Here is a 19,729-nt window from a genome sequence, read left to right on the forward strand (position 1 = left end):
ATTGGGCTGCAGGGTCTCACCTATGTCTTTCCAAAAGGACACTGCGATCTCCTCAACTTCCAGAAGAAGAGGTGTTAAAAATCCAATATAACCAACTTGTCAGGGGCAGGTGGGCCAAGCCCCATGAAGTATGGCCTCTGTATGGGTTCAATGGCATCCTCCTAAATGATATGGCCACCGTGAACCTTAGAATGTGACCTTGTCTGGGGGCACCTGGCTCAGTTGGTTAAGCGTCCGACTTCGACTTAGGTCATGATCTCGCATTTGTGGGTTCGAGCCCCGTGTCGGGCTCTGTGCTGACAGCTCAGAGCCTGGAGCCTGCTTTGGATTCTGTGTCTCCCTCTCTCTCTGCCTCTCCCCTGCTTATGCTCCCTCTCTCTCAAAAATAAACATAAAAAATTTTTTTAAAAGGGGAGCCTGGGTGGCTCAGTCAGTTAGGTGCCCGAGTTCAGCTCAGGTCATGATCTCACTGCTTGTGAGTTGGAGCCCCGCACCGGGCTCTATGCTGACAGCTCAGAGCCTGGACCTTGCTTCGGATTCTGTGTCTCCGTCTCTCTCTTCCTCTCCCCCACTCATTCTCTCTCTCTCTCTCTCTCTCTCTCTCTCTCTCTCTCTCTCTCAAAAACAAACATTAAAAGAAAGTTAAAACAACAACAACAAAAGAATGTGACCTTATCTGAAATAAGGGTTTTTGCAGATGTCTGTAAGTATCTCAAGATTACATCATCCTGGATGAGAGTGGGCCGTTAAGTCCAATAACGACTGTCTTCATAGGAGACAGAGAGACAGAGACAGAGCCACAGAGAAGACCATGTGAAGACGAAGGCTGAGACTGGAGTGATTTGTCTACAGGCCAAGGAGGGTCAAGGACCGCTGTCAAGCACCGGAAGCTGGAAGAGAGGCGTAGGTCTAAGGGTCTCCAGAACTGACCTACTGACACCTTGATTTCAGACCTCCGGCCTCTGGAACCGTTTTAAGCCACCAGCTTCGAGGGAATTGTAACAGCCTCCCTAGGAAACTAATAGAGCCTCATTTTTTTTTTTAAATTTTTTTTTTTTTAACACTTATTTATTTTTGAGACAGAGAGAGACAGAGCATGAACGGGGGAGGGTCAGAGAGAGAGGGAGACACAGAATCTGAAACAGGCTCCAGGCTCCCAGCTGTCCTCACAGAGCCCGACGCGGGGCTCGAACTCGCGGACCGCGAGATCGTGACCTGAGCCAAAGTCGGCCGCTTAACCGACTGCGCCACCCAGGCGCCCCTAATAGAGCCTCTTTACAGCAAGACACATAGGCCAACTTTGACCAACTTCTGCTGAGAGTTACAAATGTTGAATTAGGAACATGGAATTTTTTACTTTGTAAAAAAACAGCCACTTTCCCTGGACTGTCAGGGAAACTCACTGTTTCAAGACACTCTCCCTGGCCGGCAGGCCTCGAGAGTTGCTGGGATTACTGGTTGTGGTCGCTCCCCCTGGCAGGCAGCCAAAGCCATGAAGACTGGGATCCCTAACTCGCCAAACAACAAGGCATCATTATAAAGACAAGAAATAACAAGAGTTGATGAGGATGTGGGGGAAAAGGGAGCCCTCGGATGCTGCTGGTGGGAATGTACATTGGTGCAGCCACTAAGGAAAACAATACGGAGGGTCCTCGAAAAATTAAAAGTACATCGATCATACGATCCAGCAATTCTAAGTCTGCTTCTGGGTACTTACCCAAAGAAAGGGAAGATGCTAACTCGAAAAGATGCACGTATCCTTACGTTCATTGCAACGTGATTTCCAACAGCCGAGATATGGAAGCAACCTGAGTGTCCATTGGTGGATGAATGGATGAGGATGTGATCTGTATCGGCAACGGAATACCACTCGGCCACAGAAAAGAATGTTGTCGCCATTGGTGACAACATGGATGCACCATGAGGACATTAAGCCAAGTGAAATACGTCAAAGATAAATCACATATGATTTCACTTCTACGTGGAATCTAAAAAGCGATCTGAACAAACAAAACTCAGAGACGCAGAGGATACAGTGGTGTTTATCAGAGGGAAAGGAGGGAGGGGGTGGGTGAAAAGGGTTTGGGGGGGGGGGTCAACCGTATGGTAAGGAATGGCAACTAGTCTTACTGTGGCGATCACTCTGCAGGGAGTATACACATGTCACTCTGCTGTGCCATACGCCTGAAACTAACATAACGTTATATACCAATTTGACCTCAATACAAAATAAAGGGGCACCTGGGTGGCTCAGTTCAGTGAAGCGTCCAACTCTTGATTTCGGCTCGGGTCACGATCTCACAATTCGTGGGTTCGAGCCCCGGGTCTGGCCATGCACTGACAGCGCTGAGCGTGCTTGGGATTCTCTCTCTCCCTCGCTCTCTACCCCTCCCCCACCATGGGCAAGCAAGAGCGTACTCTCTCTCCCTCTCTCAAGAATGAATGAATTAGGGGCGCCTGGGTGGCTCAGTCGGTTGAGCGTTCGACTTCGGCTCAGGTCACGATCTCTCGGGTTCGTGAGTTCGAGCCCTGCGCCGGGCTCTGTGCCGACAGCTGGGAGCCTGGAGCCTGCTTCCGATTCTGTGTCTCCCTCGCTCTCTGCCCCTCCCCTGCTCATGCTCTGTCTCTCTATCTCAAAAATAAACATAAAAAAGAATGAATAAATAAGTAAATAAATATTATATAACTATACATGTTTATTATAGACAAATAGAGCAATATAATGTACAATGGAAAAAATAAAAACCTTCCTATGCAGAGATTAAAAAAAAAAAGATATCATCATAGACTGAAAATTTTGGACACCCGAAGAATTTTCTAGCACTTTGTGTACATTCACAGTACAGCCTGTGACACATTTCAGTCCCAGTTATGACAGTTCATACTGTAAATGGTCTGGACCCTTCACTTGCAAAGTTACTTTATCTTTACCTCGGGCACCACCCCTCCTACTTCCCACCGCTTTCCTGCAAGTTTTTGGCCCAAATCCATTAGGTGTTTAAAAAAACAAAACAAAACAAAACAGAAACACAAACCAGGGAGTTTTAACACAGACACTGTGGGAATTACGCAGCAACTTGCACAACTTTGCGCTTCCTTTTGGGTTTTGTTAATGTTTGTTTACATTTGAGAGAGAGAGAGCACGCATGAGCACTGGAGCGGGGGTGGGGGTAGGGGAAGGGAGAGACAGAGACAGAGTTTGAAGCAGGCTCCAGGCCCCGGGCCATCAGTGCAGAATCCGACTCAGGGCTTGAACTCATGAGCTGTGAGATCATGACCTGATCTGAAGTCGGATGCTTGATCGACTGAGCCACCCAGGCGCCCCGCACTTCCTTTCGGTTTTAAGTGGCCATCAACTCAGCCTCAAACTCACCTTTAACACCTGAAAGCACCGATCCTCCCTCTCGCCGCTTGACCTCCAAACGTCTATCCACAGGTGGTATTAACCATGAGGTTCCAGAAAGTCCTATACGCCAACCTGACCCACGCAGTTCCCGAATAGGTAGGACACCTGCCCTCTCGCCCACGACTTAGGTGAGGGCTAAGCTACCAGACCCTGGGGCACGTGTAGCACCCCCTACCCTGCCATGCAGCCTCCAGTCTTTTAAGGGCACCGTACCTTCATGGGCCCCACACCGGGCACCAAAGTTGTCAGGCTCGTGCACACATGGGAAGGCAAGGCCAAAGCCAGTTCTGACCGATTCGACCAGGAACGATACAAAAAGCCGCTTTTGTGAATTTACCACTGATTACTTACACAGATGGTGAAAAGAAGGGTGTTCTCGCAAACCGTCAGCAGAAGTAGCTTCTGTGTTTCGCCTACACCAGCGAAGGTTCCTCTTGTAGAGATGGGTGGTTAGCTGTACTGGCAAAGGTCTGGGTTCTAGAATCAAACGCTTTGTGGCTTGAGTAACATAACCTGTCTGATTTTCGGTTCTGTGTATAAAAGGGGAGTGACATTCATTTCAGGATTGTTGGGAGAGTTAAACACGCCGTCACGTAAGGCCCCGAGTGCCTTAAATGGGTGTAAGCACACTGTTGATTCCAACAAACGTTGGCCATTATCAGCAAAGTGTCCACAGGCCTTCATCCCCGTGTTTCAGCCACCTTAAATGATTTCGGAAACAGGGCAGGGAACAAATAAATATTCACCTCCTGCGTGAAGTTTCCAGCAAGACTGGAAAATCATGTCCCGACATTGACCTCCTTATGTGGGAGGGCACAAATAACCGCCAACACTAAACCCAGCCTAATGACTTTTAACTTATCCAGATCCACCTTAATTAAACCTTTTGCAAACATGATTGGATTTGGGGAGCCAGGGTGGCTCAGTCGGTCGCGCATCCCACTCTTGGTTTCGGCTCAGGTCATGACCTTACGGGGTTCGTGAGTTCGAGCTCCGCGCTGACAGCATGGAGCCTGCTTGCGTTCCCCCCTCCCCCCACTCTTGCTCTCTGCCCCTCCCCCACTCACTCGCACTCTCACTCTCTCAAAATAAACTAAAAAAAAAAAAAAAGATTGGGTTACGTAGGGAAAAAAAGAAGAGATGTGGAGAGAGAGGATTAGGAGAAACGACAGGTATAACCATTCTTAGCAAATGTTCCCCACCGTCCCGGAGTGGGGGGGGGGGGGAAGTGAAATCTTCACAGATCTGCCCAATACCCAGGGCAGACATAAGGAGGAGGGACAGATCATTCCATTCTTAGCGTGTCCCCTTGACATCAGACTTCACAACACCATTAACTGGCGCTAGACCCATCTATTCAGGGTCCAAACAGCCCTAGGTCTGAACAGATGGCCTAGAACGTTTCTTTAAGCATGGTATCGCCCTGTACCATCAGGTCATCTTTGAAAGATGTCAGGGCAGAAAGGGCTGGACCAAGAATCCGGGGAGCCACGCTTGGGAGTCTAGGTTGTGTCCCTCCACCTTGCTGACATTCAGAAAGAAAACTAGGCGAGGGCAGGGTCACGGTAGCTGGTGACGGAAACCCGGAAGGAAGAAGCCATTTGCGTAATTTTTCTTGGGGCAGGGGTCAGGAAGGGCAATACCTCTTCCTGACCTCCAGAGCCACCGAGACTGCTCTGCACTGATTCTCCAACATGCACGGATTCTGCGATACGGCGGAGGCCGTATTCCAACATGCAAAAGGCGTTAACAGCAAGGCACCGTCTAAAGGCCACTCCTTGTTGGCTGTCGGTGAATTTAAGCAAAAGGCCTCGTCTGCATTTGAGTGACTCTCGTCCCCGGAACCAGGACTCTCAACACTGAAGTCGGCTGTTGGAGGTCTGAGCATCTCCGCTACCAGACCCCAAAGACCACCACCACCAGCACCCCCCCCACCCCGGCCGAGATGACACAGACACACGCGCGCGCAGCTTTCGATAGAAGTTTCCTTTTTATTTTTGAAATTGAAACAGCAGAATGAAGTGGTCTGTAGCTTAAACAACCTTCATGGGAAAAGCTGGAGCGCCCATCCAGCAAAAGAACAAATTCGCAAAGTCTGAGTCAGCTGCCCCACCTCCCCCGACAAAGCAAAGTACAGATTAAAGGGTGGGAGGAAGGGTACAATCAAAATACCGTGGCGATGGCTGGCAGACTTCCAGCCAGGTACAATTTTCAAAGTGGCCGCGAATTACAAAATGGGATAGCACAGTCACATGCAGAAGCCCCTTCCGGCCGCCACCAGGATCCGCATTCCAGAAAAACACACTTTCCACTCTCCTGAGTTAAGAGGGGTCTCAGGACTGGATGCGAATTCACTTTGCGCTGGGGAGGGGGCTCCCTTGACTTATTCTGGTTTCCGGGACCAGGAGGAAGATGCTGGAGCAAAAGGGGAGCATCCAAGTGGCGACAGAGGAGGTTTATTCATTATGCTAACTCATCATCTGCTGAAATTCATTTTGAACACCTTTACATTGCAGTGGGTTACATAAAATGTACACGGAAGTGTTACAAGTGGCCTCCCAACCCCCACAGGGGGAAAAGGGTGAGTCAAGACTTAAGCACCCCAACACACACACACACACACACACACACACACACACACACAGTCTTTATTCTTGCTGGGGGGACGGAAGTCACCTGGCAGGGAGGGTGTCAGGGGGAGGAGCGCAGGTAAGACTCACTGGTGGGAACAGGGTGTAGGGGTGGGACAAGCCAGGGGGGCAGACCGTGATCGCCGTCCCAGTTAGGACAGCACATTATCTTAAACAAGTGGAGAAACTCGCCAAAGAGTGAAACTTATTTACGGGGGAAAAAAAGAGAAAAGTCTGGGGAATTAAAACAATCCAGTGGTCACTGGAAAATGTCTCCCTCTTTCTTTCTTTTTTTTTTTTTTTTTTTGGTTTTTTTTTTTAATTTTTTGGAAAGTATTTTTAAGGTAATATTTTTTTTTTTTTCCTTTGGAAAAAGAAATCTTTTTCCCCCCCTAACCTAAGCAAGTGGAGTTGCCACTACCTAATTTATCTCTATTGTCTTGCTAAGAGGTAGATAAAACAAAAGTGAAATGGGGCTTCTATGAGGAGGTCCATTAGAGGGTGGGGAGGGGCTGGGATCGCCCAGTGGACTCCCCGACTACAAAGACGCCTGAGCGACCAGAGGACCGGGGGCCTTGGACTCTCTCAGGGCAAAGGATCCCGCACCACCTCTTCTAGAGCCAACTGTCCTCCCCCCTCCCCCCCCCCCCCGCCCCCCCTGCGAAGACTGAGGACACAGCAGAGGCGGAGCATCTCAAAGAAACCCTGTTGAAGAGGTCTTAGCTCTGGCTTCCCCAGGCTTCCTGACGCTAGGGCTGAGTGATGGGTTCCAGGCCAAAGCCCCGGATTTCACCTCCAGCCAGCCTCTCTGGTCCAACGAGATAGGCTAGAGCAAGTGAGCGGAGGTCAAGCCGGAGGGAAAGGGGTGACACGCTGGACCCCCGGGCAAGGAAGGCGGAAGGGGAGGGGGGGACCTAATTGCCAGACCGCCCAGCCCCCTGGACAGGGGTGGGGGGAAGTCCTGGCAGGCCTGCCTGTTCCTCAAGAACAAACCTTTTTTGTGGCACAAGCCTCAACTCACTTCTCCTGGCTAGGATTCATACCCTTATGCACGAGTCCCTGCCCTCGGTTCCAATCTTATTGTAAGGATTGAGGTAGTTAATCCATTTCTACTCGTAGCATCCATCACCTGTGGTAATTCGAAAACACACGCTCCCGAGGAGCTTCCTGCTGTTTAAGAGAACGAAAACTTCTTCCAATGTCTCGTCAGTCCGGATTCAACCACGCTAAGACACCACGCTAACGGTGCCCACATCAGGCTGTGCCCCAAGGAGGTGCACGGGCCCAAGGGTCAAGGTTGGGATCTGGCCCTCGCCCTCTACCTTCACCTTCGGTCACGAGGCCTCCTCCCTGCCCTGTACCCCGACAGAGAAGCCTTATGTATCCAAAGAAACCGAAGCTTCCAGCTGGCGTTACTCGAAGTCTGGGTACCAGAGAGACGTTTCTGCGTCTACGGCATCGAGCGTTTGGAAGGGAAATGGCTTTATGTCCCCTGGCATGGAGGTCTCCCATCTTCCTGCAATTACCGTGGTCAGGCTGTGCTGTCTTCCTTCCACCAGTTTGCAACAAACAGGCAAAAAACAGTGGCGCGGTTTGAATGTCAAAGCCACTAACTAGGGTCTCCCCGGAAAACACTTCAGGAGAATGAAAGCAGATCGCCTCCCCGCCCCCCCCTCCCCGGGTGGGAGGTGGGAGGAAAGGGGTGACTAGAGGTGCCGGCTTTGGCTTCGGAGTGAACTGGAAGCCTGGGCGGTCCCTCTGGGGCTCTGTGAGGTAGTTACATAGCACTGCTCGTTCCCAGTTTGGCAGAGGGTTATGTCTGGGGTGGGAGGAGGGGAAGGCACCCTTGAGAGCTAACTGAGGCCCCTCCTCGCTGCCAGTCTGCCAGGCCTGAAGGGAACTCGCCATGCTATCTCTGCGGTGGGGGCAGGGGACAGAGAGCAGTCCCACGTGGAGGAGCCCCAAACTTCCCCTCCTTCCCCAAAGTGCAACCAGGAGCCAATGGACCCCTTTCTCAGCTCCCTACCCCCTTGGCAAGTTAAGCACCGCCCCCACGTCCCCCAGGAGCCTCAGAAGGGAAGGGACGGGTCTTTAGCTCGCACTGTTTCCAGGAGCCCCTCTCAGAAGGCCCAAGTATACGTTGAAAGATGGCTACTGCTTGGCTTCAGAAACGGCCTCTCTCAGCCCCCGTCTGTCTGTCTGTCTTTGGCACAGAGGAAAACGGACACAGAGCCACCTGGAGTGTTCCCCGCAGTGCTCTCTGGGTTTTACATGGGGTCTTTCCTGCCAATAGTGAGGCATACCTAAGAATAGCTCCCAACCACCCCCCCCCCCCCCGGAGGTGGAGAGCTCACGGGAAAGGAATAAGGACTTGACAAGGACCCAGGGGAGGGCAGGAAAGGGCAGCAGGAGATAAAACTCTGTCCCTACGTATGGCTCTCTCCTACCCAGACCCTTCTGAGGAGCCGAGTCCACAACCCAAACTGCAAAAGGCAACCAGACCCTAGAGGGGATTAAAGCCATCCGGGTGTAACTGTCAGATGCAGCTTTGAAGTTAAGTGAATCAAACCATTTTGGTTTTTTGTGTGTTCCACAGAATAAAAAATATATCCTAAAGAGATGGTCCTTTCTTAAAAATATATATGTAGCGCACACACACACACACATATATATATCTCTCTCTCTCTCTCTTCAGTATAGAAGTGGTTTTCTAAAAGTCACTTTTCTCTGATCATCCAAATCTCCCAAGTGCTTTCCGCGTTGACTTATCTCGCCAAGGACGGGGAAATGGAGGTGATGTGCAGGAGGGCAAGGCGCTGCCCCAAGACCTAGCCTAAGGGTCAAAGGCGGGCCCACCAAGACAGGTCCCTTTATCCCGCTAAACTTTAACCACCAAACCATATTCCTTCTGCTTCTGATAGGGTAACTTTCACAACTTTCCTGCTGGGCAAATGTCAGCGATGAGTGGAAGCTGTGCCTAATTCAACTAACGTCTGACAGTCCCTCGCCACACTTCCTGGTCTCTTCCGGGAGCTGAACCAGCCAAAGGAAAAGGACGTGGGCTTAAGGTGTGACGGGAGCAGGATCCCAAGGAAACTGAACACTGCAACAATCACATTTCAGGTACTGTGGGTGGTTTTTTTGTTTGTTGGTTTTTGTTTTTTGTTTTTCTGCTGGTAGTTTGAACCGGATATTAAAGCATGCTTGCTGCTGGAAATTCGCCTTAAATCACCAAATGGCCGATGTCTGAACGTTATCTGCTTCATTTTGGGCTAAAGCATATAGAGCCAGAGATGGAAGTTGGGAGACCCTTTTTTTGTGGTTAGGGCAGGTGGGAAGCTCAATTACAGAGGCCTGATATCACCCCTAAATGCTCTCCTGCTTCTTCCTCTCTTCGGGGTAGGCAGTTCTGGAGGTTGTAAAGCAATGTCATGGGGACGCAAGGATAAGACACGAGCGAGGCAGGAACCTGCCCCCCAGTCACATTCCCATACCCCCCGACTGCTTCTTGCACGCACCACCCTAAATCAAGAATTCCTTTAGATTTGGGTCCGCTGTTAGAACCAATCAGATCAATCTAAAGATGACAGGAGACGAAGGGGCAATCATCTGAGTGTCTGTCTGCTCCTTGGTCTGTTGACGCAGACCCAAAGGAACAGCAAGATGGGACTGAAATGAAAACAACACCAAAAAAAGAAAAGACTGCAATGACAAACCAGGTGGACCTCTCTGAGGGTAAGAGAGCAGCTGTGTCTCTTCCACCAACGGAATCTTGGCTCCCATACTTCTAGAAAGAGAAATAGAGGGTTTTTTGTTTTTGTTTTTTTAAGTGGGTATACTTTTTAGATATTATTTCACTCCTCGATAAAACGGAGGCAATTATTTAAAAATATCTCAACAGCACCACTGGTGGGGAGAACTGGCTGGGATGCCCTTTAACCAAAAAGGGAGAGAGGAGACGCCATGAGCAGGTGGCTGGGGACTGCTGTTCGGCCACCGGAGGCCCACGGCTCTGCTAGGTCTCTGAATCCCCAGCAGGCGGGATTTCCCAGGAGAGGCCAGTGGCTTAGGAATCTGGGAGTCAGAGATCAGGGCCTCACCCCGGGCTCTCTCCACCTTGGGCCGCTGAGCCCCAGCCTCCTCCCAAAGAGCCAGCCCCTGCTGCCCTTCCCATAGGGCCTGTTCTCCATAGAGAGATCCTAAAGGCTTACACTGGCTCATGTTGTAAGAAATTATGAAACATAACTTTCTCGTTTTTTTTTTCTTTTCATTAAAAAAATAAAATATTCAAGACTATCAGCTTCTCTTTTGCTTTGCTTTTCTTTTTTATATAAAATATCAGCAAGCCGCAAAGAAAAAAAAAAAGGTTAAAAAAAGGTGGGGGGAACAAAAAGGAAAGTAATTGCTGAGGTAACTTCATACCTTGAGGTAGTTTACTTCGCGCACAGCATTACCTGACTGACTCCGCCCACGTGTCATGGTTGTCTCGTTGTTACTACTGTTGTTGTTGCAGTGTCGGAAGGAGGGGACTCCACGCATGGGCTTTTCCACATGCAGAGAGGCCTTCCTCCCTTCCCAGCACACTTGATAGCATTGTCCAAGGTAGCTAACTAAAGTGCACCACCTGGCTGATATGCGTTGACAATCAGTATATTAGGAGGGGAGGCCCAACCTCATTCAACTGATGGCTGCTGTCTTCCACAAGGGCTGAACTTCCAACGGGATCTTACTGAGCCTGGGAAATTAATAAATTAAGCTTATTTACCCCTTTGTGCATAAGGTTGCTGGTATTTTGAACTTTGTTTTTAGGCACAACTTTTGTCATGCCGGTGATTCACGGAGGCAGAAGCCATCGGTTAAATCATGCCTCTGGGATAACAACAGAAGCAAATACTCTCCCATTTACTGGATATTCATAACGTACGCCAGACGGTGGACTTCAGCTTCACCGGGAGCTCGGGGTTGGGTTCCACATCCCACCTCCACCAAGGGAACAGTGCCGTGGCGGGGGAGTGCCCCACAACCCCTGCCTCTGGGAACCAGCCCTTATAGGAGCACATGGGCTGGAGTGAGGGCACAGTGGCAGCCTTTGGGGCCACTCAAGTCCTCCGTGGAACTGAGACTTTATCAAGGGGAGTTACGTCCCCTTCCCAGTGCTCATATCCAATCATTAAAATAGACTTTAAAAAAATATAAAATCTGCCTGAGAATGGTGGGAATCAGGGACAGTACAGTGGTCAGCCCCTACCCTGCCGAGCATTCACTACCGCCCACGTGCACCTAGATGGGGAGAAGGACGTGAATGGGGCAGGGAATCTCAGTGGGGAAGTCCCGACAGAGTGGAGAACATTTTCATCGCGCCAATTTTTCAAGATGGCGATCTGGACTAGATCAGCCATAAGGGCACTCCTTTTAAACGTGGATTACTATACAGTTTAATCACATTTCTCCCCCGTTCTTTATTCCTTGCTGTTCCTACTGGTTAGTTAGGGAAGGAGTGGACTTAAACTATAGATGCTGGTGTGTCTTCTCCTCTGAGTCAATAACGTAAGCAAAACAATGCACTGGTTCCCACCTTTTCTGGTAGCAGTACAAATAAAACAATTAGCGTTGACTTCAGGAAGAGGCTATATAGGAAGAGGTTATGTCAGGGCACGAGAGTAGAGGTATTTTAATCAACGAACCAAGTAGGAGAAGGCTGGAAGGATTTTCGGGTTGAGAAGCAAACCATCCTTTGAGGCTGATTAAAACACCCCTCTGCATGATTTAAAAACCTGAAGGAAATTTTATTTCTCTTCCCACTGGGGCCTGACCCACTCTCTTGGTGGGACCTGGAGAACTTACTTCAACAATCCACGTTTAAAAGCACCCTGAGCTAGAATTTCCATGGTGACACCCTGAGGGGCGGGCAGTGTCGGGCCAATTGGTTGGGCGTGTGGGGCCGAGGGATCAGGGTTCCTCACTGGAACGTCTTTCCTCAAGCCAAGCGGGCAAACCTGGTCTACATCCCGGCCCAAGGGTCCCTGATTCCCACTCATTCTCAGGCCTGCTGGGGAGAACGCGCTCTCGACTTCAGCCCGTTGTCCTTGAGTCGCCGCGAAGGGAAGGGGCTGGTCACTTCCTCCGTGCCTGGGCCTGGTTACTCTGTCCCTTTTGGTGCAGCTGTTTCACTTGGGCCAGGATGTCTCGTATCTTCCGCTGGGCCATCTGTAGGAAAAAACAGACGAGCGGCAAGAGTGAGGGCCTCCGGTTAACAAAGTTGCCACGCGTACTGCGGAACCCCGAATCAACCTCCTGGAGTCGCCAGGAGCGTGTGCTCCCTCGGAGGGTCATAAACTTCGGAGACCTCCTCCCCACTGACCACAGCCCCACCACACACGTCGACGTTCCCAGGAGAGAGAACGAAACGTCCAGAGACGGATTTAGAAACCAGCAGTGACACCGAAGCCCCACCGTACAAAATGGATCGGTGTCTCTCCCCTCCCCTTCTCAAAGGCGCCTTCCCCAAGAACACGGTTCCACGACGGAAATCAACAGCACAATGCGACGCCCGGAACCGGTCGCCAGAATCGCGTCCTCCCACCCACGGCGTGCTTGGTTTCTTGGTTAAACAGAAAGGTGGTCTAGGTTGAGGCAAGACGGTGGACTCCCTTTTTTTAGATCACTTCCTACTCGGTCAGCCCCGAGCGGACGGCTTACGTAGCTTTTCTCTCTACTCCTCATCCCAACAGATGAAAACCATCCCCGCTTCGGTACTGAAAACCTCCTGGCCCTGTGCATCCTTGCGTACGTCCTTTACCCTCTTAAGCTCACACCCCCATCCGTAAAATGAGGCTATTGTGGGGCTTACGCGAGTTAATATATGTCAACCACACAGAATGGTGCTTGGTGCAGCAGACTCGGCCACAGACGCTACCGTTCATACTTCTCAAAAGACGGTCCCAGAAAAGTCAGCCAAAGCCATACGGCGCAGAAGACCACACAAGGGGGGTTCGAGTTCCAAGGCCTCTGCCTCCAGAACCCACGTTCCTGCTGCTGCACAGCCACACCACACTGGGAACCAAGAGCCCGGATTCCCGGCTCCCGTACTGCCTTAGACAGTGTCGGTCGGGCCACAAGCCTGCTGTGAAACGTCTGTCCTCTAAGAGGAAGGGGTTACGTCCAAAGGCCTCCGTACCCCTTCCGGTTCCGACACTGGAGGATGTTAGGAAAACCTCACTCCCTTCCGGTCATCCTTTGCCTGACTTTTCAAAGTACGGAGCATTTGACCCCGACATCCACTCTCCTTGGCAGGCTCTGGGGTCAGTCCCAATGCTGGGCAGTGCCGACCGGCTCCCTGGAGGTGGGGGTGGGGAGTTCTGCAATGGGACGGTGGAAGGACTGGAAGCAGGGATGGAAAAGTCACTGTGAGAAAGGCTAAGGGACTGTACTGGGGAAGGGCCGTCCAGAATGTTGTTATCGGCATTATTATTTCACAAACAAGACTTGGCGGGGGAAGGGGGTGATACCAATTTCCTTTCTCATCCTGTGCACAAGGTATTAGCGAAGCACTAACGTTAGACAACAGGAAAGACTCTTAGTTGATGACCAAGAATATAGAATACATACTGGCTATTATACAGGATATATATCATACATGTAATCCTCAGACCGCTCTCCCTACAGCCTCAAGAGGAAATAAGACATCTACACGTCACACTCCTACACTTAGAGAAGAATGACCCAGGGGCGCCTGGGTGGCTCGGTGGGTTAAGTGTCCGACTCTTGATTTCGGCTCAGGTCACGGTCTCACAGTCTGTGAGTTCGAGCCCCACCTCAGGCTTACGCGACAGCACAGAGATGGCTTGGGATTCTCTCTCCCCTCTCTCTGCCCCTCTTCTTTCTCTCTCAAAACAAATTAAAAGGAAACTGAGCCAGCCCGGAGGCAGGCAGAGTCCACCGGATTCATCCAGGCCATGGAGGTCAACATCTGGAGTCTTCCCTCTCTGATCCCCAGGCTCCTGCCGCCCTCCCGCAAAAGGGCGGCGGGGGGGGGGGGGGGGGGGGGGGGGGGCGGGCCACGTGTACCTGGCTGGCATAGAAATGCCCGATGATCTTGACGATGACCTGGTCGTTCTCATCTGGGGTCTGGTCTCTGGGCACCACCACCTCGGCTGCTGTCAAATTCTGCAACTCGTTCACCTGCGTGGCCAGGGGTGAAGAGAAGCTCAGGGCGCCATCAAGAAAGGGTGGGGTTGGAGGGAAGGACAAGAGGCAAATTGCTAGCAGGTAACTAGAGGACTCCAGAGCTGGGCTGTGGAGGAGAATTAGGTCAAGGAGCACGTCGGGAGTCCTCAGGTTGTGCGGGGTAGGGGAGAGGGAAGCCAGAGCAGAGCTGTCGGGTTTGAGGACAAAGATCCAGAACTTTCAGCCTGGCCCTGAAGGCTCACCGTTTTGCCACCTTTGCCAATAACCCTGCCGGCAGCTGACGCTGGCACCCGGATATGGGTCTCCAGCTTTACTTCCTCCTTGGGACCAAAGAAGTTCTCCTCCTTGAGTTTTCCATAAATTCTTCCCTGAGCCTGAGAGGAGGAGATCCTTGTTAATCAGCAGGCCATACACGCGACAAAAAGGGAAGCGAGGTAAACAGAGACGTCCGGTCCCCAAGCTCCAGCCCCTCCCCTGCTGCCCCCCCAGGCCCCACCCAGGAGTAGATCAACCATCTACCCAGGCGACCGAAAATGCCACTGTCGTGGCATTGACCTGTTCCTTCTGATTGCTTGTAACACTGGAGAGCCGGGGCAGAGTAACTGAACCCATACCTCCCAGAACAATTCATAAGCTACAAATCCCTATAGGGTCTGGGATGACCCCATTGACTCGAATGAGGCCGCAGAGAACAGGCCGTGGGCCGCTGCACACAGCCTAAAGAGCCTGTCCCCATTCTCCATCCCTGCCTCGGTCAGGATGTGCTCACTGTCGGCTCTTGGGCTATGTGACCAGAATTGCAGGCACTTAGCGATGGATACAAAGGAGAGAAGGAAATTTGGCATCAAAGGTCTACCTTTGATGTAACTAAGGCAAAGCCCAAGGAAGAAGCCAAGCCCTAGGGTTTCCTTCTGTCCCGAATTCCTGTTCACCTTCAGACGTAAAGAAGGAAACAGAAGTCAACAGAAATTAAGCGTGATGCCCAACTGGAAGCTGCACTGCAATGTTTTATCCTGCAGGGGCGCCTGGCTGCCTCAGTCGGTAGAGCGGGAGACGCTTGATCTCGGGGTCGTGAGTTCGAGCCCCGCGCCGGGTATAAAGATTACGTAAAAGAAATCGGGGCGCCTGGGTGGCTCAGTCGGTTAAGCGTTCGACTTCATCTCACCGTTATCGAGTTCGAGCCCCACGTCAGGCTTGGAGCCTGGAGCCTGCTTCAGATTCTGTGTCTCCCTCTCTCTCTCCTCCCCTCCCCCCTCACGCTGTCTCTCTCTTTCCCCTAAATAAATAAAAACGTTTTGAAAAATAATGTTTAAAAAAAGATTACTCCAAGAAATGGATAAAAACCGTTTTTAAAAAGCGTGCGGATCTGCACTCCCACCCGGCCTCAGCTCCCGGGTCTAGCTTGGAAAAACAAAGATGAGAACCTTGAATTGGGCCTCCGGGGGTCCAGTGATGATGACCATACGAACTTTGGAGTCAGGAGTTTCGGGAGGAGCAATCTACAAAGCAAACAGAGGTGGTCAAAGAGGCGCCCCCTACCGCCCACACTTCACCAGAGAAGGATCACTGCGTCTGACCAGCTCCTCTAAGACCACAGATGGATTCAGGCTTGTGAAACTTAACCGTTTAGTTTCACTAGGAGAGATTCTCCCTGCTCTCTGCCCTGGACCCTGGCCGACCAAGGTGTAGAGCCAGCCTGACGCTTACCAAAGCAAGCACTGTGTGCCAGGCGCCCTGAGCCCGGGGCCTCGGCTTCCGCAGTCGTGAGCAAACCAGAGGCCGAGGTCCTTGGCTTAGGGGCGGGCGGGGGCTTGAACCCACGTCAGTCCGTGCCAGAACCCAAGTTCGCTTTCTACGCTGCAACACCCGCCCCCTCCCTCGTCTGAGAGCCCGGAAGCAAGGAAGACCCTGGCAAGGGGAAAAGCAAAGGGGGGGCTGCGATCCCTCAGGGGAAGAGGCCCTGCCCCAGGGCTGGCCACCCGGGGCCTCGGGAGCGAGCGAGCGAGCGAGAGCTCCCCTCCTCGCGGGACCCGGAGGCAGGCAGAGCAGGTCACCTTGATGGAGGCGCTGGCGAAGCGGGAGAGCTGTTTGATGTGCTGTCCCTTCTTCCCGATGATGGCACCCACGGCCTGTGCGGGAATGAACACCTGCACCATTTCCTGCTCCGGAGCCTGCTGCCAAGACAGGGGGTGCCGTTAGCACGGGCGAGGGGTGCAGCCCTCCCGCACCCCGGGCACGCGTCCTCGAGGCAGAAGGGCGCAGGCAGCGGGCGGCCAACAGGGGCTACGCCCTCCCTGGCTCTCCCTCTGCCCAGTAAGGACCGAGAAGGCGCCATCCATGCAGCGGGGCACCAGCGGCCGGGAGTGCGCACGAGGGGGGCATCCCAGACCTCCCTTCCCTCTCCCTGCAAATGCATCCCCAAGCATCGGGCCCCCACGGGGGGTTGGGCCCGAAGGGAGGCCACAGAAGGGCCCGGGGACCCCTGGGGTGAGATCTTGCACCTACCATAAAGGAGCTGTACGGAGCCGCTCCAGTGACGCTGCTAGGCGGTGGCGGGACCGCGCTGGACGAGGCTGGAAAAAGACCCACAGCCGCCAAGTTCAGGCCGGGGATGAGGTGCGACTGCAGCTGGGGAAGGAAGGTGAGGAGGAAGAGGTCAGCTCACCCTGCAGGGGCCTGGCTGAGCCCAGAGGCGGGCGGGGTGGGGGGGCCAACACAGGAGCGCTGGGTGCTGTACCTGCACAAAACCGGCCTGTCCTTGTGGTTTTCACACACGCTCACGTACACATAGAGCGTGGATTTGTGAGCCGTGGCACATTATCCCTGGACTAAGAACCGGCCACCACCCCCCACCCCCAGAAGGGTCCAACAGAGCCTCAGATGTCGTCACCCCCATCTCTGGTGGTTTACCCCACTGAACCCTGCACTGGAACATTCCTATGAGAAGGCACAGCGAGGACAGATGTCCATTAACTTCCAGGACTCACCTTTCTTCCCGTACCCACCATCCTCCCTCCCCTTTAAAAATCAGATGACGGGGGGGGGGGGGGGGGGGGGGTGGGGGGGGGTGGGATGCCTGGGTGGCTCAGTCCGTTAAGTGTCCGACTTCGGCTCAGGTCAAGATCTCACAGTTTGTGGGTTCAAGCCCAGAGCCTGGAGCCTACTTCAGATGCTGTGTCTCCCTCTCTCTGTGCCCCTCCCCCACTGGTGCTCTGTCCCTCTCTGTCTCTCAAAGATACATAAACGTTAAAACAAAATTTACAGCCTGTTCATCATAAATAAAATAAAATTTAAAAATACGATAAAAATCAGACGATGGGCTCTGCACTAACAGCATGGAGCCTACTTGGGATTCTCTGTCTCCCTCTCTATCCCTCTCCCACTCACACGGTCTCGGTCTCTCTCAAAATAAATAAACTTAAAACAAAAATTTAGGGGCACCTGGGTGGCTCAGTCGGTTGAGCATCCGACTTCGGCTCAGGTCATGATCTTGTAGTCCGTGGGTTCGAACCCCACACTGGGCTATGCCGACAGCTCGGAGCCTGGAGCCTGCTTCGGATTCTGTGACTCCCTCTCTCTCGCTGCCCCTCCTCCCCCTCTCGCGCTCTGTTTCCCTCTCTCTCTCAAAAATAAATACCAAAAAAATTTTTTTTGATCAGATTAAAATAACGGACCCTTCTCCTCACCGAACTACACGCCGACACCAATTGTACAGGAAGATCACGGACCTTGAAGCCCAAGAGGGGACCCGCCCCAGGAATCCGATAAAGAATCTCAATTAATTACACTTAAAACACTCTGAGGAATGGAGGTCCAAAAGCACATGGCCTCACCACCCCACATGGAGACCCCCTTCTGCCGTGGCTCAGGCTCGGAGAGCGGTCAGCAGGGGCACGAGGCACTCACGCTCATGGCAGCCACGTCGTTCTCGTAGGCCTCCCGAACTTTCTTCATGATCTCCTGCTCGGCCCTGCAGCAGTTCTCAATGGCCCCCTTCACGGTGATGGTCCTCTCGGGGTTGTAGAGGGTGAGGTCCTGCAGCCTGGTGGGAGAGCAGAGCTGAGTCACCCTTCCACACTGACCAGCCGGGGCCAGGAGTGGGCCCCGGCTCGTAACTAGCCACAGAAACCGTGTCTGCAGGCTGTTTCACTTTTGGCAAGCAGCTCCTGGTCTCTGGCGTTCGGTCTGGAACCCAGGCCGGGGGCACGGTGCCAGGGAGAGGAAAACACCCCTCCGTTTACAAGGAGTCCACTCAGACAGGTTTTCACCACCGGTAAAACCAGGAAAGGAAGATGCTCAGGACCGGAACGTTCCCCCGTGGTCCAAGGCAACCCACTTCCTGTGCTTCTGGAGCAGAGCAAGTCCACAAGGCACAGCGCTCACCAAAGACCCACCTAATCGAGCTGCTTGGCCTTGTTTCTTGCCGGAGAGGCAAGGCCGCTGCACAGGGAGAGCACGCGCTCCGTCCCCGTTCAGAATAGGACCTAGGTCGGGCCCCTTCTCAGCCTGGCAGGTAGGCCTGAAACCCCGAGGCCCTGGTTCCTGGCCGCAGGCTCTCTGAGACGCAGGCCGGAGGGCTGAAGGGAGGCACTCCCACACCACCAGCCCTCACGGAGAGAAATGCTCTCTGCCACTTCGCTGACTACCCTTCAGTAGGCAGAAACCGCATCCAACTTGAGGGGCCAAGTACTGAGGCTCAATAATGAAATACTGCTGACCCGGAGCCCCTGGGGCATCCCACTCATAAAGAGGCGCCTGGGAGGCTCGGTCAGTTGATCGTCCGACTCTGTGACTGGGGCTCAGCCCCACATCAGGCCACATAAGATTCTCCCTCAGGGCGCCTGCGTAGCTCAGTTGGTTTAAGTGTCCGACTCTTGATCTCGGCTCAGGCCATGATCTCACGGTTCGTGAGTTCGAGCCCTCTGTGCTGACAGCACAGAGCCCGCTTGGGATTCTCTCTCTCTCTCTCTCTCTCTCTCTCTCTCTCTGCCCCTCACCTGCTCGGTCTCTCTTTCAAAAATAGATAAACATTACAAAAAATACTCTCGGGGCGCCTGAGTGACTCAGTCAGGTAAGCGTCAGGCTTCGCCTCAGGTCACGAACTCGCGGTTCGTGGATTTGAGCCCCGCGTCGGGCTCTGTGCTGATGCCTCGGAGCCCGGAGCCTGCTTCAGATTCTGTGTGTGTGTGTGTGTGTGTGTGTGTGTGTCTCTCTCTCTCTGCCCCTCCCCCGCCCATGCTCTGTCTTTCTCAAAAAAAAAAATTTTCAAACAAAAATCTCTGCCCCTCTCCCCTGCTCGTGCTCTAAAAGTCCTTTGATAAATAAAGAGGGAAATGAGAGCCTTACGAAGAGATGGTGATTTTCGTCTCGGTGTCCTGCTCCACTTTCTTCAGGTTGCGCCCTTCCTTGCCAATAAGCCGCCCCACAAAGTTATTATGGGCCAGGATCTTCAGGGGAACCTCGTCGGCCCTTGGGAAGAAGTGAGGGGTAAGAGATCCTTAAATGG

General features: G+C 52.6%; 1 protein-coding gene across 2 annotated transcripts in view; it reads right to left on the reverse strand.

Annotated features, from left to right (window-relative positions):
• Window positions 1-6,711: 6,711 nt before the first annotated feature.
• The window catches only part of IGF2BP1 (insulin like growth factor 2 mRNA binding protein 1), a 45,558-nt gene continuing 32,540 nt past the window's right edge, over window positions 6,712-19,729 (reverse strand). The window contains exons 8-15 of one of the 2 annotated variants that reach the window (XM_078437267.2): window positions 19,570-19,692; window positions 18,130-18,265; window positions 16,729-16,851; window positions 16,278-16,394; window positions 15,648-15,722; window positions 14,466-14,597; window positions 14,104-14,217; window positions 6,712-12,243 (exon numbers count right to left, since the gene is read on the reverse strand). In XM_078437267.2, coding sequence (XP_078293393.1) covers window positions 12,151-12,243; window positions 14,104-14,217; window positions 14,466-14,597; window positions 15,648-15,722; window positions 16,278-16,394; window positions 16,729-16,851; window positions 18,130-18,265; window positions 19,570-19,692 — 913 coding nt within the window. In that variant the 3' untranslated portion in view covers window positions 6,712-12,150. Of the gene's footprint in view, window positions 12,244-14,103; window positions 14,218-14,465; window positions 14,598-15,647; window positions 15,723-16,277; window positions 16,398-16,728; window positions 16,852-18,129; window positions 18,266-19,569; window positions 19,693-19,729 lie in introns of both variants that reach the window. The other variant, XM_078437266.2, reaches the window with a different exon arrangement.

Source organism: Panthera onca, chromosome E1 (genome assembly GCF_046562875.1).
Source record: "Panthera onca isolate mPanOnc1 chromosome E1, mPanOnc1 haplotype 2, whole genome shotgun sequence".
Classification (NCBI taxonomy): domain Eukaryota; kingdom Metazoa; phylum Chordata; class Mammalia; order Carnivora; family Felidae; genus Panthera; species Panthera onca.